The sequence below is a fragment of the Hetaerina americana genome, unplaced genomic scaffold (genome assembly GCF_022747635.1).
Source record: "Hetaerina americana unplaced genomic scaffold, ioHetAmer1.1.p SCAF_2, whole genome shotgun sequence".
NCBI lineage: Eukaryota > Metazoa > Arthropoda > Insecta > Odonata > Calopterygidae > Hetaerina > Hetaerina americana.
The window spans coordinates 24,761,186-24,778,322 of record NW_027286763.1 but is presented as its reverse complement, the minus strand read 5'-3'; the positions used below and the strand labels follow the sequence as shown (position 1 = coordinate 24,778,322).

General features: G+C 36.1%; 1 protein-coding gene across 1 annotated transcript in view; it reads left to right on the top strand.

Moving 5' to 3' along the window:
• The first annotated feature begins 6,193 nt into the window (after positions 1-6,193).
• LOC139687767 (serine/threonine-protein phosphatase PP2A) overlaps positions 6,194-17,137 on the top strand; it is a 29,704-nt gene continuing 18,760 nt past the window's right edge. The window contains exons 1-2 of the mRNA XM_071585052.1: positions 6,194-6,436; positions 10,404-10,613. Coding sequence (XP_071441153.1) covers positions 6,335-6,436; positions 10,404-10,613 — 312 coding nt within the window. The 5' untranslated portion in view covers positions 6,194-6,334. The remainder of the gene's footprint in view (positions 6,437-10,403; positions 10,614-17,137) is intronic.

Sequence of the window (17,137 nt, the reverse complement as noted above, 5' to 3'; positions counted from 1 at the left end):
TGTTCTCCTCATCTGTCGTCTGCTGTGCAATGACATTTTTTCTAAATCGTCAGAAACTTTGGGAGGACAGATACCCTTTGGTCCTTAGAAGATTGCTGAAGACATGTTTTATGTGTTGTTCTGTCTCTTGTTAAAGCCTGAGGACCCTCAGAGGTGTGATCTACTGCCCTTAGTGGAGAGGCAAAGGTTTTAAGAATTCTCTGGTAAGAGTTCTGTAGTGTGAATGTGTAATGGGGTGTGTGGTGACTAAGTGCTGACTGGAAAATGAATGCTCAGCCCTTAGTAGAATCTTTTAGAGTTGGCAGATTGACATTTTGAAAGTTTTGAATTCTTTAGGGAGGTATCAATTTGTGATGTTATACATCATCACAGGACATTAAGGTGTATGTTCAAGTTCCAACATTTGATGTGCATGTGGTGGCCTTTCAATTGGTCTAATGAAACCACACTTGTTATTTTATACAGTTAGTGTTGACAGGGTGCTTAAAATTAAAGAGTGATAGAATCAAAGCAGTGCAAATCAAAAACTGCCATGGTATTGAGATTGCGTGATAGTTTCTTGAATTTATTCTTTTTGTTTTAAAAAGGTTTCATTTTGGAAATCAAAAGTATTTTTGCTATAACTTGGTTTTAATTTTGAAGCTTGAAGAGTATAATGATTTTTTTTGGGAGGCTGGTGTATATATGTAATAAGATGGAGTGAGTAGGGGCCAACTGTGATCTCCTGTCGAAAGTTATTGGCAATTGAAATTCAGTAGAAATTCCTCCTGGGTTGGTGGTTTCTGCAAATCATCAATTAATACTCCGAATATGTTTTGTTTTAGTGGACGTAATTTGTGCTCTCTCAAAATGGGAAGCCAATGGAATTAGAGCTTTTCCATTTAAAATACTTCCAAGGGTTGTTCCAAATATATATTTTACACTATGAAGCATTTCTGCAATTCTTGCAAAATTCAATGCCCTCATAAAACATGGAAAGTGTTGTATTTATCCAGTAATTTTTTGAAGGATGACTTGTTTTAAGAGTAATGGGGGATTATGGGGGTGCTCCAAATATCCCTCTGGCATCATATGACACACAAAAGCTAGAATTGCTCATAATGCATCACTCAAATGAGGTTGTATAACAATTGAATCAAACGGGTTGGAGGTATTAATGTAGGATCATATTATTCCAAATGTGCATTTCTTATGTATTTTTATTTACTGCAACCCAAATCCCTCCATCTGCTTTCTTGGAACCTACGACTCCTTTAGGTTTTATTGAGTCAGCAGGGCAATGTACCTGTTTATTCATGGTTTAAAAGTGCCAACCCATTTTATGGTAACATTTGCCTGTAAATAATGACTCTCTGGTTTAATGACTTGTTAAGAAGGAATTTCAATAGCTCCAGTGAATGACAGGGAGCCTGTAAATATTTTTTTACCATTTCAAAATTGATCGTAAAATATACAAACTGTTGGGGTTGAGCCAGATGATTATTTGTACTTTGTGCTCATTAAATTTAAAGTTTCTTCCCATTTTAGGTAGAGCTTGATAGATAATATCTGTTATTATTGGTGTAAAAGTTGTTAAATACCTTCTGGGTGTATTAAGTCAAAAAAGTAAGTATGTATGCTTGTGTAACTTCCAGATTTTTAGAAAATCTAAAGCTGCCATGTTATTCTGTTAATTGTGGACTTACATTTGTAAAAATAATGTAAATGTTTAGTGGATAAATAATTAATGAATAACCCATGTATGAAATATTTGTATTTTCTCCATAGTCACTGGTCTAGGACTCTTCCAATTGGTGGTCTTTGGATGGCAATGAATATGCCCAAGGAGCCCAAAGTTTTAGTAGCCTCAATTGTTAAAAGGCATGACATGGAACATCACAAATCCTTTCATCATCTAATTATTTTTCACTTAAGTACAACCAAGGAAACTGGAAATATGCCATGAAGAAATGGAGGACTTTGATTGTCTGGGAAATGACGAATTAATGGGGAAGGTTTAACAGAATGCACCCCATTGGTCAGGGGGTGGGAGAATACCTCCGTGGTATCACTGCTTGCTCTGAGAGACAGCTAAAAGAGCAAGGAAATATTCCCATGTTCAATTCCCTTGAACAACTAGTGGAGCATCCAAGTTGTCATGTGGATCTGCTGTGTGTGTGTGAAATCTCTTGTGGTCCATTTCTCAATTCATTACAAATCAATTTACAAGTCCTCACCACTAACTCATGTAGAATCTTCTGATGGGAATAAATATCTTCCAACACTTAAGAGAGTACATTTCTTTAGGGAAGGTTTAGAATGCTTTATATTACACTTATAATTGCCCTCCAAGGACAGATAAATTGACTCCTAGCTTTGAGAAATGGGCCACTGGTCTAATTGTATGACTCACTCAGCCGGTGGCCTATCCATGGAGACCCCTTTGCTGAGCATCCTCTGCTCATTCTCATACTCTCAGCTGTGGTGTTTCGAGCACATGTGGAAGAGGTCTAATAGGGAACTCTCTGCATTGGCCCAGGTTTTCTGTAAATGGGCCCCTGAGAAAAAGTCTAGCCTCTCCCCCCAGTCTTCTGTGGCATCCGAGCCATCAATGGTGAGTGTTGGCTTGCTGTGGACTTGTGTATCGCTAAAAAAAGGTTTATGGGGTGGAAGCTCTAGAGGCCTAGTCTGAAGCAGGTTGCCTCAAAAAGTTATGCCATATACCACATGCTAGGCCTTCTGACCTTATGGGCTTTGCGGTGAGACATCTCAAATAAATGCTTCTAGTGGGATGGGGAGTCGAAAGGATGAGTGGTGTCTCCTTTCTGGCATTGGATGGATCTTTATGCCTCCACTTTCGTAGCTGAGAAGGCCTGAGCTTTTTACATGTCTTCCATATGATACTTCAACCACATGGCTTTCTGTGCCTGTCTTTTTAGGCATCAAAATTACAACTACATAAATTTCAGCCACAAGAGTTTGTAGCATAGTGGTATGTCAATCATTCATATGCATGAGAATGCCAATAAGTAAGATAATAGTGTATTTGTGTTGCAACAACCTTCGGGAGAATACAGATCATAAATAGTTATAGATACCTAACTGCATTATTGTAAATGAATCATTTGTAAAGAAGTCATTCAAATAATCATTTAAGTACAGTATTTTTAAGTTACTAAAAGCCTTATTGGATTCAATTTAAAGGAATATTATTAGAGAACACTAAGTTTTGAAGCAATGAATTATTGAGTCCTGATGACTATGGCCACAGTAGTTATAAGAACCACCTAAAATCATGGACAGTGACATTAAAAGTGAAGCCTTCTGAATTGAATTGTGATAAATGTTGTATATGTAAGGAACAAACTGTTTGAACAAATTAACAAATCAAGATGGCTGCGATTGAAATCCTCATACTGAATGAAATTATGATTTTTATTCATTTACCATTAATCCTAGAGCAAGCCTTTTTTACCCCTTTATGTGGAAGATTCAATGGAAAGTGGAAATGGAAGTCTCATGGAAAAAATAGAAAAACCAATTATTATGGGTAATTTTTTTATTTGTCGACATAGTATCCTTTTAGCTTGATGCACTTTTCCGAGCATTTCTCCAACTTTTTATGCCATACAAAAAGTAGGATTTGGGAAGGTCCTCAAAATAGGCATCTGTTTTGATGGCGACCTCCTCATTCAGTAAGAATCATTTCAGAGCAATTTCTTCGAGCTCGGAAATAAAAAAAGTCCCTGGAGCCAATAATGGTGAATACAGTAAATGTTGTAATAATACAAGGTTGAATTCAATAATTTTTACCATCAAAACTGTGGAAGTGTGCATCTTTGAATTATCTTGATGGGAGAGAATGTTGTCTTTACAAAATGAGGACGTTTTTCTTGATTTCTTCACTAATCTGGTACAATTATGACGCATAGTAAGTACCCTCCATTAATTGTTGGTCCTTTTTACAAGTAATCGATGTAGATGATTCCATATGCATCCCAAAAACTTTGGCCATCACCTTGTTAGCTAATTTCACTGTCTTCACCTTCTTTGAAGGCGGATCCCTCTAGAAACCCAGTTTCATCTGTTCCATTGTCTTTCCAAGGACTTATTGAGTTATAAAGGAGTTATCTTTGATTTTCAAGGAGTAATTGAATGACCCGTGTACTTTGAGGAAATAGTGGAAGAGGTTGGCTAAAATTTTGGACTGTATTAAGTCAGATACTAGTTCAATAAGCGAACTCATTGGCAGCAGATTTCTCCATGGCCTAGATTAAAGGTTGACCTATTCTGCAGTTACAGCTGTTAAATTGATCGTGAGGAAAGGGGATAGAAAGGTCAATGGAAAGAGGTAATCCCAGGAGGAGATGGTCTTTGCTCTTTCCTTCTTCAAATGAAGTCCTAAATGATACTCTTACTACAATAATTTGAAAAATTTGTATTTTATTAAGTACACACAATATTTTTTCTTCAAATTAATTTTTATGTGAACTTAGTTTCCTTGTAAGTCTGTCAACTTTTTCCAGGGATAATGTGACTTTTCTAACCCTTCCAAATTGTAGTGGACATCTTTCTCCTCAAAAGAGGCTTTTATGTATGGGATAAGAACCTCGTCTAATGAAAGTCTCTCTCCTTATTAAATCACTAACATTAATCTCTCTCCTCGGATATTAAAAATATTAACACATATCGTACCCACTACTTGATTATTTAAATACATTCTGAAGCTCCTACTCTTATTTGTCCTGATTATCACCTTGGCCAGTAATTGGTAATAATTTTAATATGGTACCTAGATCTGTAATATATTTCGGGTCTACAGGGTATACCAACAGTTTGTGGTAGAAAAATTGCACTCTTTCAGTAACAGTTTATCATTACTTTATTTACCATAACCAGGATAATAAGATTTTATGAAGCATTAAGAGAAATGCCATATGTTAGTCTTCGTTCAGTAAATTTAAAATGATACAAATGATTGACCCAGGAGATAACTACGATTATCGGGCTGAAACTGTTGCTTAATCATTAGTGTTTCCAAGTCCACCACGTAGAAACGATTTTCCTTTACACCCCCTGCATTTCTTTCAATTGATGATATATGCTATGAAACATTTGAATCCCATGTTAAGTCAAACCTATCAATTTACAAGTTTGTTGTTGGGAAGCTATGCACTATAATCTCTATGATTACATTTCATGAACTTATTAATTTAAAAGGGGGCAATAAAATGACGTAGGATTACACCTACCGACTTGGCGAACGGAGCTGCATCTACCGATTCCGTCGGAGTAGCGATATTTTACCATCGAAATAATAAGAGCCAAAATGCGATCAATTTGTCAGTACTCGACAGTAAAGAAAGTCTATCTTTTAATGTCACTCTTCACAAAGGTCTCCAAATGTGACAGTATTCCCAATTTCAAAAACTTTGAAATCTCCTGGTAATATTGACCATATTTTATTATAATATAGCCAGAAAGTAAGCTACACGTTTTATTTACTTCATAAGACTTTCGTGAATGTCCTAACCGTACCCTTGACAAGATCAGAATAATAAATATAGGTACACTTCCAAAACTTCTTTGTCTGAACGTCGCGGATGAAAATTCACCAATGTGATATTATTTCACTAGAATGTGCTGTAGTAGATTTATTTCAGAAATGGAATAAAATTACACATCGAATCCACACAATAAATTTGAAGAAACTAAGTCACCTGCCATATGACGAGGTTAAGTCCTGAGCGGAGAAAACAAGAACCCATTATTTCACATAAAAAATAACTACCCTTAAATTTGAAAACGTAACTGATTTAGATTGAAATCAATCAATGTTATACAATTTATAAACCTGCTAACAGAAAAAGAAACCCACAATTGTACGTTGTGAAGTGATCAGTTTAACTAAGTAATGACTCAATTTTAAGCCTTTATAATACACGAATACAAACTTTACGATAGTGAAATGATAAAAATGCCTTTATTTGATACAAGAAATTTTGTGAACATAGCGGCGACACAAACACAATTATTAGAAAAAATTGCACCTCTTCGAAATGCACATTGAAGTTTCGCAACCCTACAGTCATTTGTTTTCCATAAGAGAGAGATCCAGAAAAGCTGGCAACTCAGCGAGATAATCCGGTATGACGTCACTTCCAATTTAGAAAAATCCTAGTATATAATCCAGTGTCTGGGGGTTGGAATTTAGCAACAGAGGGTGCTGTAAGGGTGACGTCAGTAACTCCATCCATTCTGCCATATTGTGGAGCTGTTCATGATCTCCTAACGAAAAGTTTGTAAAATAGGAAACCAAACCTATAGGGATCCGTCATTTCACTCGCCTGGAAGAATGGAGGATAAGTCATCGTTGAAGGAGTTAGACCAATGGATTGAGCAGTTGAATGAGTGCAAGCAACTATCTGAAATTCAAGTCAAGACATTATGTGACAAGGTAACCTATCTTCATTGTTTTGATTATAGGAAGCATGAATTTACCTTTTTATACTATTTTATGCCAAGTGGTGATAGTAACTAATATATTCGTGCCATCATGTAAGAGTAAATTCGGAGTAGTTTTAGATGTTACGAAGAATAACAAGTTCATCGTTTCCGGTGTCTTTAAAAGTTTTTCGGTTATTGGCGATGGTTGTAGGGGATAGCAGGTGTTCCCTTTTGTAAGTTATAATTACCAGTATTCTGAAATTAACTGTTGTAAGGTGAATTGTTAATTTCTATTTTTGTCTTTAAACGTTGGTAGTCCACGGGTGGTAGCCATTTTCAAATGCAACTTGTTTGAATACAAAAAACTTTATTTGCTTTAAATTCATGTGAGGTAAACAATCGAAGAAATGCCGAACGAGGCAACAAGTAATTAACCTAATGTATTCGCTAAATGGAATGGATTGTGGTCATTCACATACCATGGGAGGATAACTATGATGTTATATAGACGGCTCCCAGAATACCTTTGAGTTATGCTGCAAGCCTTAAGTTACCATTAAAAATCTATTTGTAATTTGCAAAGATGTTGTTGACCTCATTAAAAGAAGTGGAGATTTTATGCTTTATCGTTTGCCTTTGACGGCTGCTAGTGATACAACTTTAGATAACTGGAATTGAGTCTTGTTTGATTTATATTCTTTATCCGGAATGTAGCACATCTCCTGCAAACTTTCATGGCTCTCCCAGTAGTTGACCTAGAGATGAAAACACAGAATTCGTTGGAAGAAAGTATTAAGATTGGTATCGTGAGCTGGGGCGGGAAACTAATTCAGCGAAAGGAAGCACGGTATTAGATCAGTGCGAAAATGTGATAAGTTTACGAAGAAGGGTCAATTTGGTGCACTCTACAGATAGGTAGAAGCACTGACAGGAGGTAAGAAGGGACAATGCGTTAGCAATAAAATGTTAATCAGGATTAGTTGAACCAAGTAAGTTTCACGAGAGATTAAGTGCATGTAGAGGGGCTATGTGCTAAAGACATCAGGCCACTGAGCTTATTCTTAAAAAGAAATTGACGTAGATGAGGTAAATTTTAGCCCAGACATACTTGATGGGTTGATAAAATATGGAAAATTCTTGCGGTACCACTGAAAGGTTTAGAAAAATGCCGTAGGAAAATTGTATGGAAAGGCAGCTCCATGTGATGACTTAAAAACAATTTTGATCTTGCATGAACCTAAATTAGTGTTGTGGATCATCAATAAGAGGATGGAGAGGAAGGCAAATGGTTACTTGGGTGATAATCAGTTTGGGTTTATGAAGGGGAGATGTACACGTGATGTGATAGCATTAATGAGGTCACTAATACTTTGGAACATAGAATGATACCATCAAGATTTATTTTTCTGTTGTTTAGATTTCGAGAAGGCATATGACAAAGAGAATTTGGTCGAATAAATGAATTTGTTGTAGAAAATAGGAGTATATTGAAGTGAAAGGTGAACTATCCACAACCTGTACATGTCTCAGGTTGCTCATGTGTCAGTGGTGGATATAGATTCTGAATTCTCATGTTAGTCATGTCGTTAAAGAGGCGTGTGAACAACTGGAGAATTGAAAGGGGAGTGGAAAATTCGTGAAATCTGGCTTGTGAATAAACAAGCTATAGTTATTGAATAAATGACAAAACTCCAATAACCGTAAACAGTTTACATATGAAAACTAAGTGCAAATGAGGTTAGTCAGCTAATGCCGCAAGTCAAAGGAAGGGGCAAAGGAAAGGAATGAGGAAGGTGAATACGAATATGCATATTTCAGCCACCATGTAGCCCTCCTCAGCATACTGAAGGTGAATCGTCACAAAATGAGTGATGGTGTAATATTAAATACACCATTGAGGAAGGCATCAGGGAACAACATCAATGACTATAGTAGTGATGTTTGTTTGGTTTTCTCTATGCATAACTGCTAAACAACAGATCATGAGACAGAGAAACGTGACATAATCATGTTCCATAGCAGTAAAGGTTGGTGTAGATACATTAGGCAAAATGTGCGGTTGTTCCTCTTAACTCTTGATGGAATAGAGGTGGCCAATGGCACTCTCTTCCGAAATTTTGAAAATTTCATTTCTCAACCCATTTTTTAAATCAATATTGCTCAGAAAATAATGAATTGACAAGAATGACATTTATAACAATATGGTGGTGTAGTTAGATGACACGTGTTGAATAGCATTGTGTGACTGAAGAAGGTTGAAGGATGTTTCCTGAAAAAAAAAATAACCAAAAATGAACAGTTGTGGTTTTCAATAAAAATTTCAAATATTCAGGTTTATGATACAAGTGTTTATGATATGTTTTAATTGAAAATATGTTTCAGAGGTAAGAATGAGTAATAGTTTATGGATCTGATGAACTATTTTTTTTGTTACCATTGCGTTAAATCATTTATACTGAGAGAACTTCATTAATGTGATAAAAGAAATAATTAATTTGCAATTAAGTGGATTCCATTGATACTTATAAAACTTGTTGCCCTGCCTGTATTATGCCCTGGTCACCATCTCTGTTTCTGTAGCTAACAGTTCATCTTCGAGAGTTGTGAAATGTTAATAGCCTGCAATACTTCCCATCATCTTCTGTAGTTCTATAAGGTCCTGTAATAATACTGGAAGGGGATATTGGCATTTTTTATCTTACAAATCTGTAGCAGTAGCATTAATTTACCACATGTGATTGTGTATGAATGCTCTGGATAACATAACTAGAAAAAGTCTTGTTTTGACCCCACTGTACTTCTCAGGTTTGGTAATGTCCAGTTCTCTTTTGATCAATTCCTTTCCACTTTACAAGTGTCATACCACCATTGTTTGACTATCTAGAGATGCTGGTCTCAGCAGCCTAGCTATAAACCTACCCAGCCATCCATTTGAGACCTTAAAATTTAGATTACCAAAAGAATCTGCAAACTTGTGGCCCTTTGTTGAACTGTTGGACCAGATAAGGGAATATTTCGTGATCTCATATTTACAAACCATTCTCAAACTGTTGTTTTAAGTCATCATTTTTGCAGGAAGGAATATTGTTTGGAATATGTGCTGTCACCTTAAAAAATATGTATGTAGCAGGGATTAAAATTTTTGTAATATAATTCACTGTTTTTGTTTTCTAGAAATAAAGCTTATTTAGGAATGTTTAGAAATAACTTGTTGATGTTTTAGATCTCTCTTTTTTCAAATTATTTATCAATGTCATCCTTTTTCTTAACCTACCTTGTAGATTGAATCATGCTACACATAAACCTCTCTTTTTACCTGCTGACTGTCCATGAAAATTTCTTGTTTTCTAAATTCTGATTAGGTTTCAGCTAATTATTCAATGTGAAGTTGTTAAGCAGTATATTGAGATTCAATAAATACAAAAATGTCTATCGCAATCACATCTACGACCACGGTGTCTGCAAATTCAATCGCTAACAAAGAATGAGCCCACCCGTCAACAACTAATGAGTTCATACATTAGCAGAATGGAATATGGATTAATCAACATAAATATCCTTCTGCAATGGCAGAATGGGGCATTTCTGTTAATAATTGGCACCTGAGAATGGTGCACCTTCTTGGTTAATGGGAGAGGGTAGAAACCTTGGAGAGGATGCTGCCTCCGTTGAAAGGTGAAAGTGGGTGTGAGTCTACAAAATACATTTCTCAGTCCAGGACACTGTTCTTTCTTCTCTTCCTCACTGATTGGTTCATGCCATTATCCCTTCGTTGGTTCCTCCCCCTCACCTCGCCTTCCTCACATAGCTCAGGATATTTGCCAGTACTGTTTGCTTTGTTAAATGGTATCTATGATTGTGCAGTGAGAAGTTGTGTGAGAATTAGAATCTGATATTTTTAGTTGATTTTGACATGCAATTTGCATCGAAGTCTTTGCAGTAAGTTTTTTTGTAAATTTTTAATTCGTATTTTCCAGGCCAAAGAAATCCTTGCAAGGGAATCAAATGTTCAAGAAGTAAAATGCCCGGTTACTGTCTGTGGAGATGTACATGGGCAGTTCCATGATTTGATGGAATTGTTTCGCATAGGTGGTAGATCACCGGACACAAATTACCTTTTTATGGGGGATTATGTTGACAGAGGATATTACTCTGTTGAAACAGTCACCCTTTTAGTGGCTCTCAAGGTAAGTTTGTTGGGTTCATTTTTTAAAATACGAATACTTAGTGAAATTCGGTGTGGTAGATTTTTTGTAGAGTTACCCATGTCTCCAAAACGGACTGATCATTGAAACTTGGGAAGATTTATTTCATTCAGCAATGAATGGCCCTTGGCTACAAATCCTATTCAAGTTGCGTAAATTCCTCTCGGGTCCTCCACTGGGTTATATTGTCCATATTGGCCGACGTTTCGATGTCTGACTCAGTCATCGTCTTCAGGGCTTCTGAATGCTGTTTGCCTCTTTTTTCCCATATGTATATGGATATCCCCCCAATCAGGTGTCATTTGATTGGTCCGTATCAGGGCACCTTCCCATTGGCCGCCCGTCGTCCCTGGTTTCACCCATTACTCTAAGGATCGGTTTCCACGTGTTGCTCAGGTAAAATCCCGAGTCCCTATTAAAATTATGTTTTTGGAGGCGGATCTCGATGGCCTCCTTAGTGAGCCGGTCCCAGTGTCCGTTGGATCGGCATAAAATTTTGGTCCCCTCCCACCTTATCTTATGGTCCTTAGTAAAGCAATGTTCCGCCACTGCTGATTTCTCCAGTTGCCCCAGTCTGAGATGTCTCTGATTTTTACCTGAGTAACACGTGGAAACCGATCCTTAGAGTAATGGGTGAAACCAGGGACGACGGGCGGCCAATGGGAAGGTGCCCTGATACGGACCAATCAAATGACACCTGATTGGGGGGATATCCATATACATATGGGAAAAAAGAGGCAAACAGCATTCAGAAGCCCTGAAGACGATGACCGAGTCGAACATCAAAATGTCGGCCAATATGGACGATATAACCCGGTGGAGGACCCGAGAGGAATTCACGCAGCTGATAAGCCGGGAAAACACCAAATCTTTTACCTATTCAAGTTGTTATTTTTAATGTCATTTGGTATTTTTAATGTTTTTGTAGTGTGATATTATTTATGTTGAGTATCTTAAATATCACAAGAAACATATTTTAATTTTATGCATAATGCAGTAAAGATTATTATCCAGCATTTGATTTTGAAATGGCAAATTTTAGTTTGTAACTCAAGAGTTATTGATATTATGAGGAGCAGTACAATGAAAACCAAACACCTGCTGCAACAACCAGTTCGCACATCAACATGGATATAACCTAACAACTGTGTGTACCTTTGAGTTGTCACTATGCAGTTCTCCTACCACAGCAATGGCAGTATTGATATGTAACAACAGTGTTGCAACTTTTCATGCCAACTGTGTTATGTTGGGTGGTCCATTCTCATTTGACTGCCCCTGGTATATTGAACTGTTATTGGTTGCATGCTATGTTAATAATGTATCATATTTTTAATAATAGAAAAACATGAATTTGCTAATGTCTTAATTCATTAGTTAGTTAGTGCTTATTACAATGGCAATTGATGGCATAAGAAAATTGCTCAATTCTTTCCTTTAATTATTATGTATAGACTTCAAGATTTCATTTTATAAAAATTAGTTCAAACTGCAAAAACAGAAAATTGATAATGACTAGGTATGGTAATTACATCTGCCATTTTCATGGCTTAATATTAGTACGCATTGTCAGCGGTAAAATAAATTAAAGGCCAATTGCTATTTCATTTTGAGAAAGTTAGAACCATAAAAGCAGGAGGAATAGGTGACTGCTGAATGGACAAATTGTTAGATGCTGATTTTCTGGAACAAATTTGGATAATTTCTTAATTGTAATGTATATAACATCAAATGAATTTTTTTTAGGTGAATCAACATAATAGAAACTGATAAAATGGCTTCATTCATCCACAATTTCCATTTGTTCGTAATAATATTTACTATACTTTAGTATTAAAGTACTAATACTTTAGTATTAAACAGTAAATAATTGAATCAATACACATTCAAATAGATTTACTTAAATCTTATTTCAAATCAGTTTTTCTTCTCATTCTCCCATCATCATTTTTGGGAAGAAGCAAGGTTTTTGACCAGGATTATTCTCATTGGTATTATGAAGTTGAAAGACCGATATTTTTAGTAGAAGAACTTCAAAAAATGCATATGAACATCATGAGAAGTGCAATTCTCTTGAAGAGGAATTTTCAGCTAGTATGAACAATGCATATAGCACACAATAATTCTCTAAATTCTTAAATATATAATAAAAGACATTTCTGATGCAACAAGAGAAGATCTACGAATCGATTCGGTTATCTTACCGAGGTAGGCAAAAACTTGCTGGGAGGGAGAGAGGATGTGGCAAAAGTGAACCATATGTCATGATGGGTAGCATTTGCAGATGCCACCCATTCATTTATATTAAATAGATGTGTTGTTTTTTCTCTGCCATATCGTGACTCTCAATATGAATTGTTACTTAATTATAATGTCTTCTAGTGAGTAACTAAGGAACTTTTGATAAAACCATGAAGGATGGGGGGTAGTTAAAAAAGTGACTAACTTTAATTATTATACTTAATGAAATTTCTTGATGTGAGATTTGGATGTTTCTGTTGGAAGTTCGATATTGATGAGCATTCTAAAGGATCGAGAAAAGGCTAGGGTTATTTTATTTGCTTTTAGGTTTGCCTTAAATTTCCAGAAAATGCTGAATAATTATAACCCTACCAGAAAATGAAAGAATGCAAGAGGCTGTACACAGGTGATACAGTGGAACCTCAGTTAATGAGCAATATTCATTCTAGAATCTTACTTGTATAGAGAAACAATTTTTCCCCGTATACATTGTTGGAAAATACAATAATGCATTCCATTCCGAAAGAATAAATTGTCTACAAGACTTGTTCAAAGAAAATTATGCATATATTGTTTAGGATTGTGAACTTCATATCTATCTATCTTCTATCTTCATCTTTCCTTTTATCACAAAATGAACCAATCTGGAATGTGAATTCAATTTGCTGGGAACAAAAATAATTGAAATAATTCTTTTTTCTAGAAAGTTGTCATTTGCTTTTGCTAATGCTTCAAAATAATCTTTTCATGAAAAAATAAAATGTCTTCACAATAAAAAAATCTGTAACAGTAAGCAGCAGGGAACTCTAGGAATTCATCAGCTTCTTGAAGTCACCAGTGAAGTTCTCTGCTGCCTTTGTGTCAGAGTTAGAGCTTACTGCTTCACCATGTCTCTCAATGTTTCAGATGATGGTTCTTCTCTTAAATTTCTCGAACCACCCACGACTCAATTTACATACTTTGCCTTCAGGCATTGATGATCCTGGCATCTTCTTAATGTCAGTGAAAATCGCTTTTGTCTTTTCACAATTGATGTTCTCATCTAGAGCATTGCCTTGCAATTGCTTTTTGTTTAACCTATGAGAAGCAACCTTTCAACATCGTCAAGCACCCATAACTGTTGTGTAGATATTCATGTCACTCTTGAAGCATCTTATTTCTTTAATTTTGTTCTTATTCTTGGGGTTAGCTCATATTGTTGAGTCCACCGATAGCATGTGTAAACTAGATCAGCCTCAACCTTGCTTTTTGATGATTTTACTTCTTATTGCTACAGTCATATTTCTTCTCTTATGGCTATCTTCTTGCAGCTTTTTCTTTGGGAGCATTTATATAGTCATGCATGCAAAATATTATTTAACTCTCCTCATAACATATCACAAGTAGTGTGTTAGAGCACGAGTTTGGAAAAATATGTGATCACTAGAAACACTTAGATGCTAGCAGAATGAGTGCTAAAAACAATCTGAAGCAGCAGGCGCACAATCATTCTGGGAATTCCCATCTCCTAATCACTCATTATGTGAAGTGTCGCTCGTTGAGTAATTTTTTATAATATTTTTTACTCATTATGTGAGGTACTTATTAAGTGAGGTTCCACTTATGTGCATAAACCATCACATGAAGTTAAAATACACCAAAATAACACAAGGTACTGCATAAGCACGGGCCAAATAGGCATGCATAGAATTTCACTGCAAGTAGCATTTGCTTACGAGGTCTGTTCAAAAAGTTCCCGAACTTTATTTATTACAAAAAATACTTCACTAAAAATTGTTGATCACAGTCCCCTTCAAAGTAGTCTCTGCTCCAATGTATACACTTATCCCAATGGTGTTTCCACTTTTTGAAACAGTCCTGGAATGCTTCTTCTGGAGTGCTCATTAGCTCCTCCCTTGAATTTGTTTTAGGCTAAAAACTCGCAAGTTCTAAGAGGCAAATGAGGTGAAGTGAAAAAACCATTTGCTGCTCCTCAAAGTTCGGGCTGTTTTGCCTGATTCTCTCTCTCAGGCATTTCATAACTCCCAGGAAGTACTCAGGTGTTATCAGGCCTTTTGGGAGGTATTCAAATATTCACAATCCCTTTTGCATCGAAAAAAACAGTCAACACCACCTTGACATTTGAGTGCACCTGTCAAGCTTTTTTGGGGCCAGGGAATGTTTCACCAAGGATTGCACTTTTGTTTCAATATCATATCCATAAACCCATGGCTCATCTCTTGGTATAATCCTAGGCAAGAAGTTTTCATCCTCTTCAGATTGATCTACTGACAGAGTTGAACTTGATGTTGCTTCTGGTCTGTTGTCATCAGTTGAGGCACGAATTTGCCAGTGACTCGATGCATCCTAAATTTTTCAGTCATGATTTCATATCATGAGCCAATCAAGATGCCACACTCTTCTGCAAGCTCCCTGACAGCCAAAGATCGATTTGCACGAACAAGATCAATCACTTTCTTGATGTGGGGGGTTATCTGTCGACGTTGATGGTGTTCCGGAACACTAATCTTCCACTGATTGCAGCCCCTTTTTGAACCGAGTAAGCAGTATGTTTCATAGCATCCTCCTCTGAAGCCTTGGTTGGTAATAAACTCAAAAGTCTCCATGAAAGATTTGCAGCCTTTCATACAGAATTTCAGGGAAAAACACTGATCCTTTAAAGACATCATTTCCACGGATTTGATATTCTGTCTCCATGAACACCCCTTCACATACAGCCCTAACTAATCAGCGAAATAAGATATCAACAAATTGGTTGAAGGAATCTGTTTGGGAAGTTTCTGTGGGCAGAAAGCCTCCCAAGTGGATTAAAAATAACCAACTGGAGGCATGCTATTCTAAAAGGTTTGAAACTTTTTGACGAGACCTCTCATGGTGGTTTGGGAAGAGAGAATATTTGTGATAAAATTTTTCTGTAGGTGCTCTAGGTGAAGGCGGAGTTGTATAACCATGTAAGGATGAATTCCAAGCATATATTACTGAACACAGCCATTTCAGAGCAATACTGTAGTTGAAATATACCTGTTCACTGAAGAGTTTTCCCAGAAGATATGAAAGCTTTATGAAGTGAATCTATGTTTTCTGGACAAAAATTCCGTAATGAAAGGGTGTATATTTCTATGATATCATAGCCAGAAGTTAATGGGTGTTACTGTGGGACTGAATTGACAACCTCAAAGTCTGGAGAGAATGATTCCCGGATTGTGTTAAATGAATTAGCCGTATGCCAAGTTTACTGACGTTATCACAGTAGACTGGTTCCCTAATAATTTCATTCCATGTACCCTTTTCTCAGCTCACCTGTAGTAGCTGACCTTCAAAGTGCTTGTGTAGCTTTCATTTTTCCTGCCAATCATAGAAGAGGGGCAATGAATGCATTTTATGTGGGAACTCAGTCTCTGTCTGACTGCTGTGAGGTTCACTTTGGCCTCCTGTTGTCTGTTCAAATTTTAGGTTTATCGCTAGTGTTGATGGTGACCTTTCACTGCCCCACATTCATTATTACCAAGATCTGATGATGCTGATAAACCTCTAGGGATTTTGTCGAAGCTAAAACTCATGGTAGAAGGGAATTGCCTTTCATTCAATACTCGCTCTGTGACATCCACTTGCCATGAATTAAGAAAAAGGGTATGACATTATATAAGTCCCCTAATTATGAAATACCAATGGATATTCTGGGAATTCCAAAAAAATATAAAAGTGTTTTATATGAAAGTAAAAATCCCAAATAATTTATTTCCATGGAAAAGATCCATCACAAAAAATGATTATAAACTCGGCAAATATTGTTTCAACAATTGAATGACTACATTAATCTATAAAAACCTTCTCGAAAGTCTAGTGAAATTCATGTTCCATTTACCAGATTGTGTTTCTACTTAAAAATATTGGCTATAAAATTCTTAAATATTTGAGCAGCATTAATAATTCATATAAATATGCTTCAACTGCAGATGGTATCCTTTAAGTATGCTGGAGGACAGTGCTATCACCTGTGCATTGCATCATTAAACAAGAAAAGTAGTACCACTTTTCTGAAGTTTGCCCTCATAAATTCAAATAAAATCATGATTGATCAATTATCTTAATGCATGGCAATGGATGTAATTAACTGCATAATAGTAGTGAATATCCATTATTTTATTTAAAGTTACTCAAAAATTATTCTGGACTTAATTTTCAGGGAAAATCGGCAATATATTCAATTTAAATAAGATTATTTCATGTAGAAATGATATCTTTTCATGCTTGATTGCTCTAAT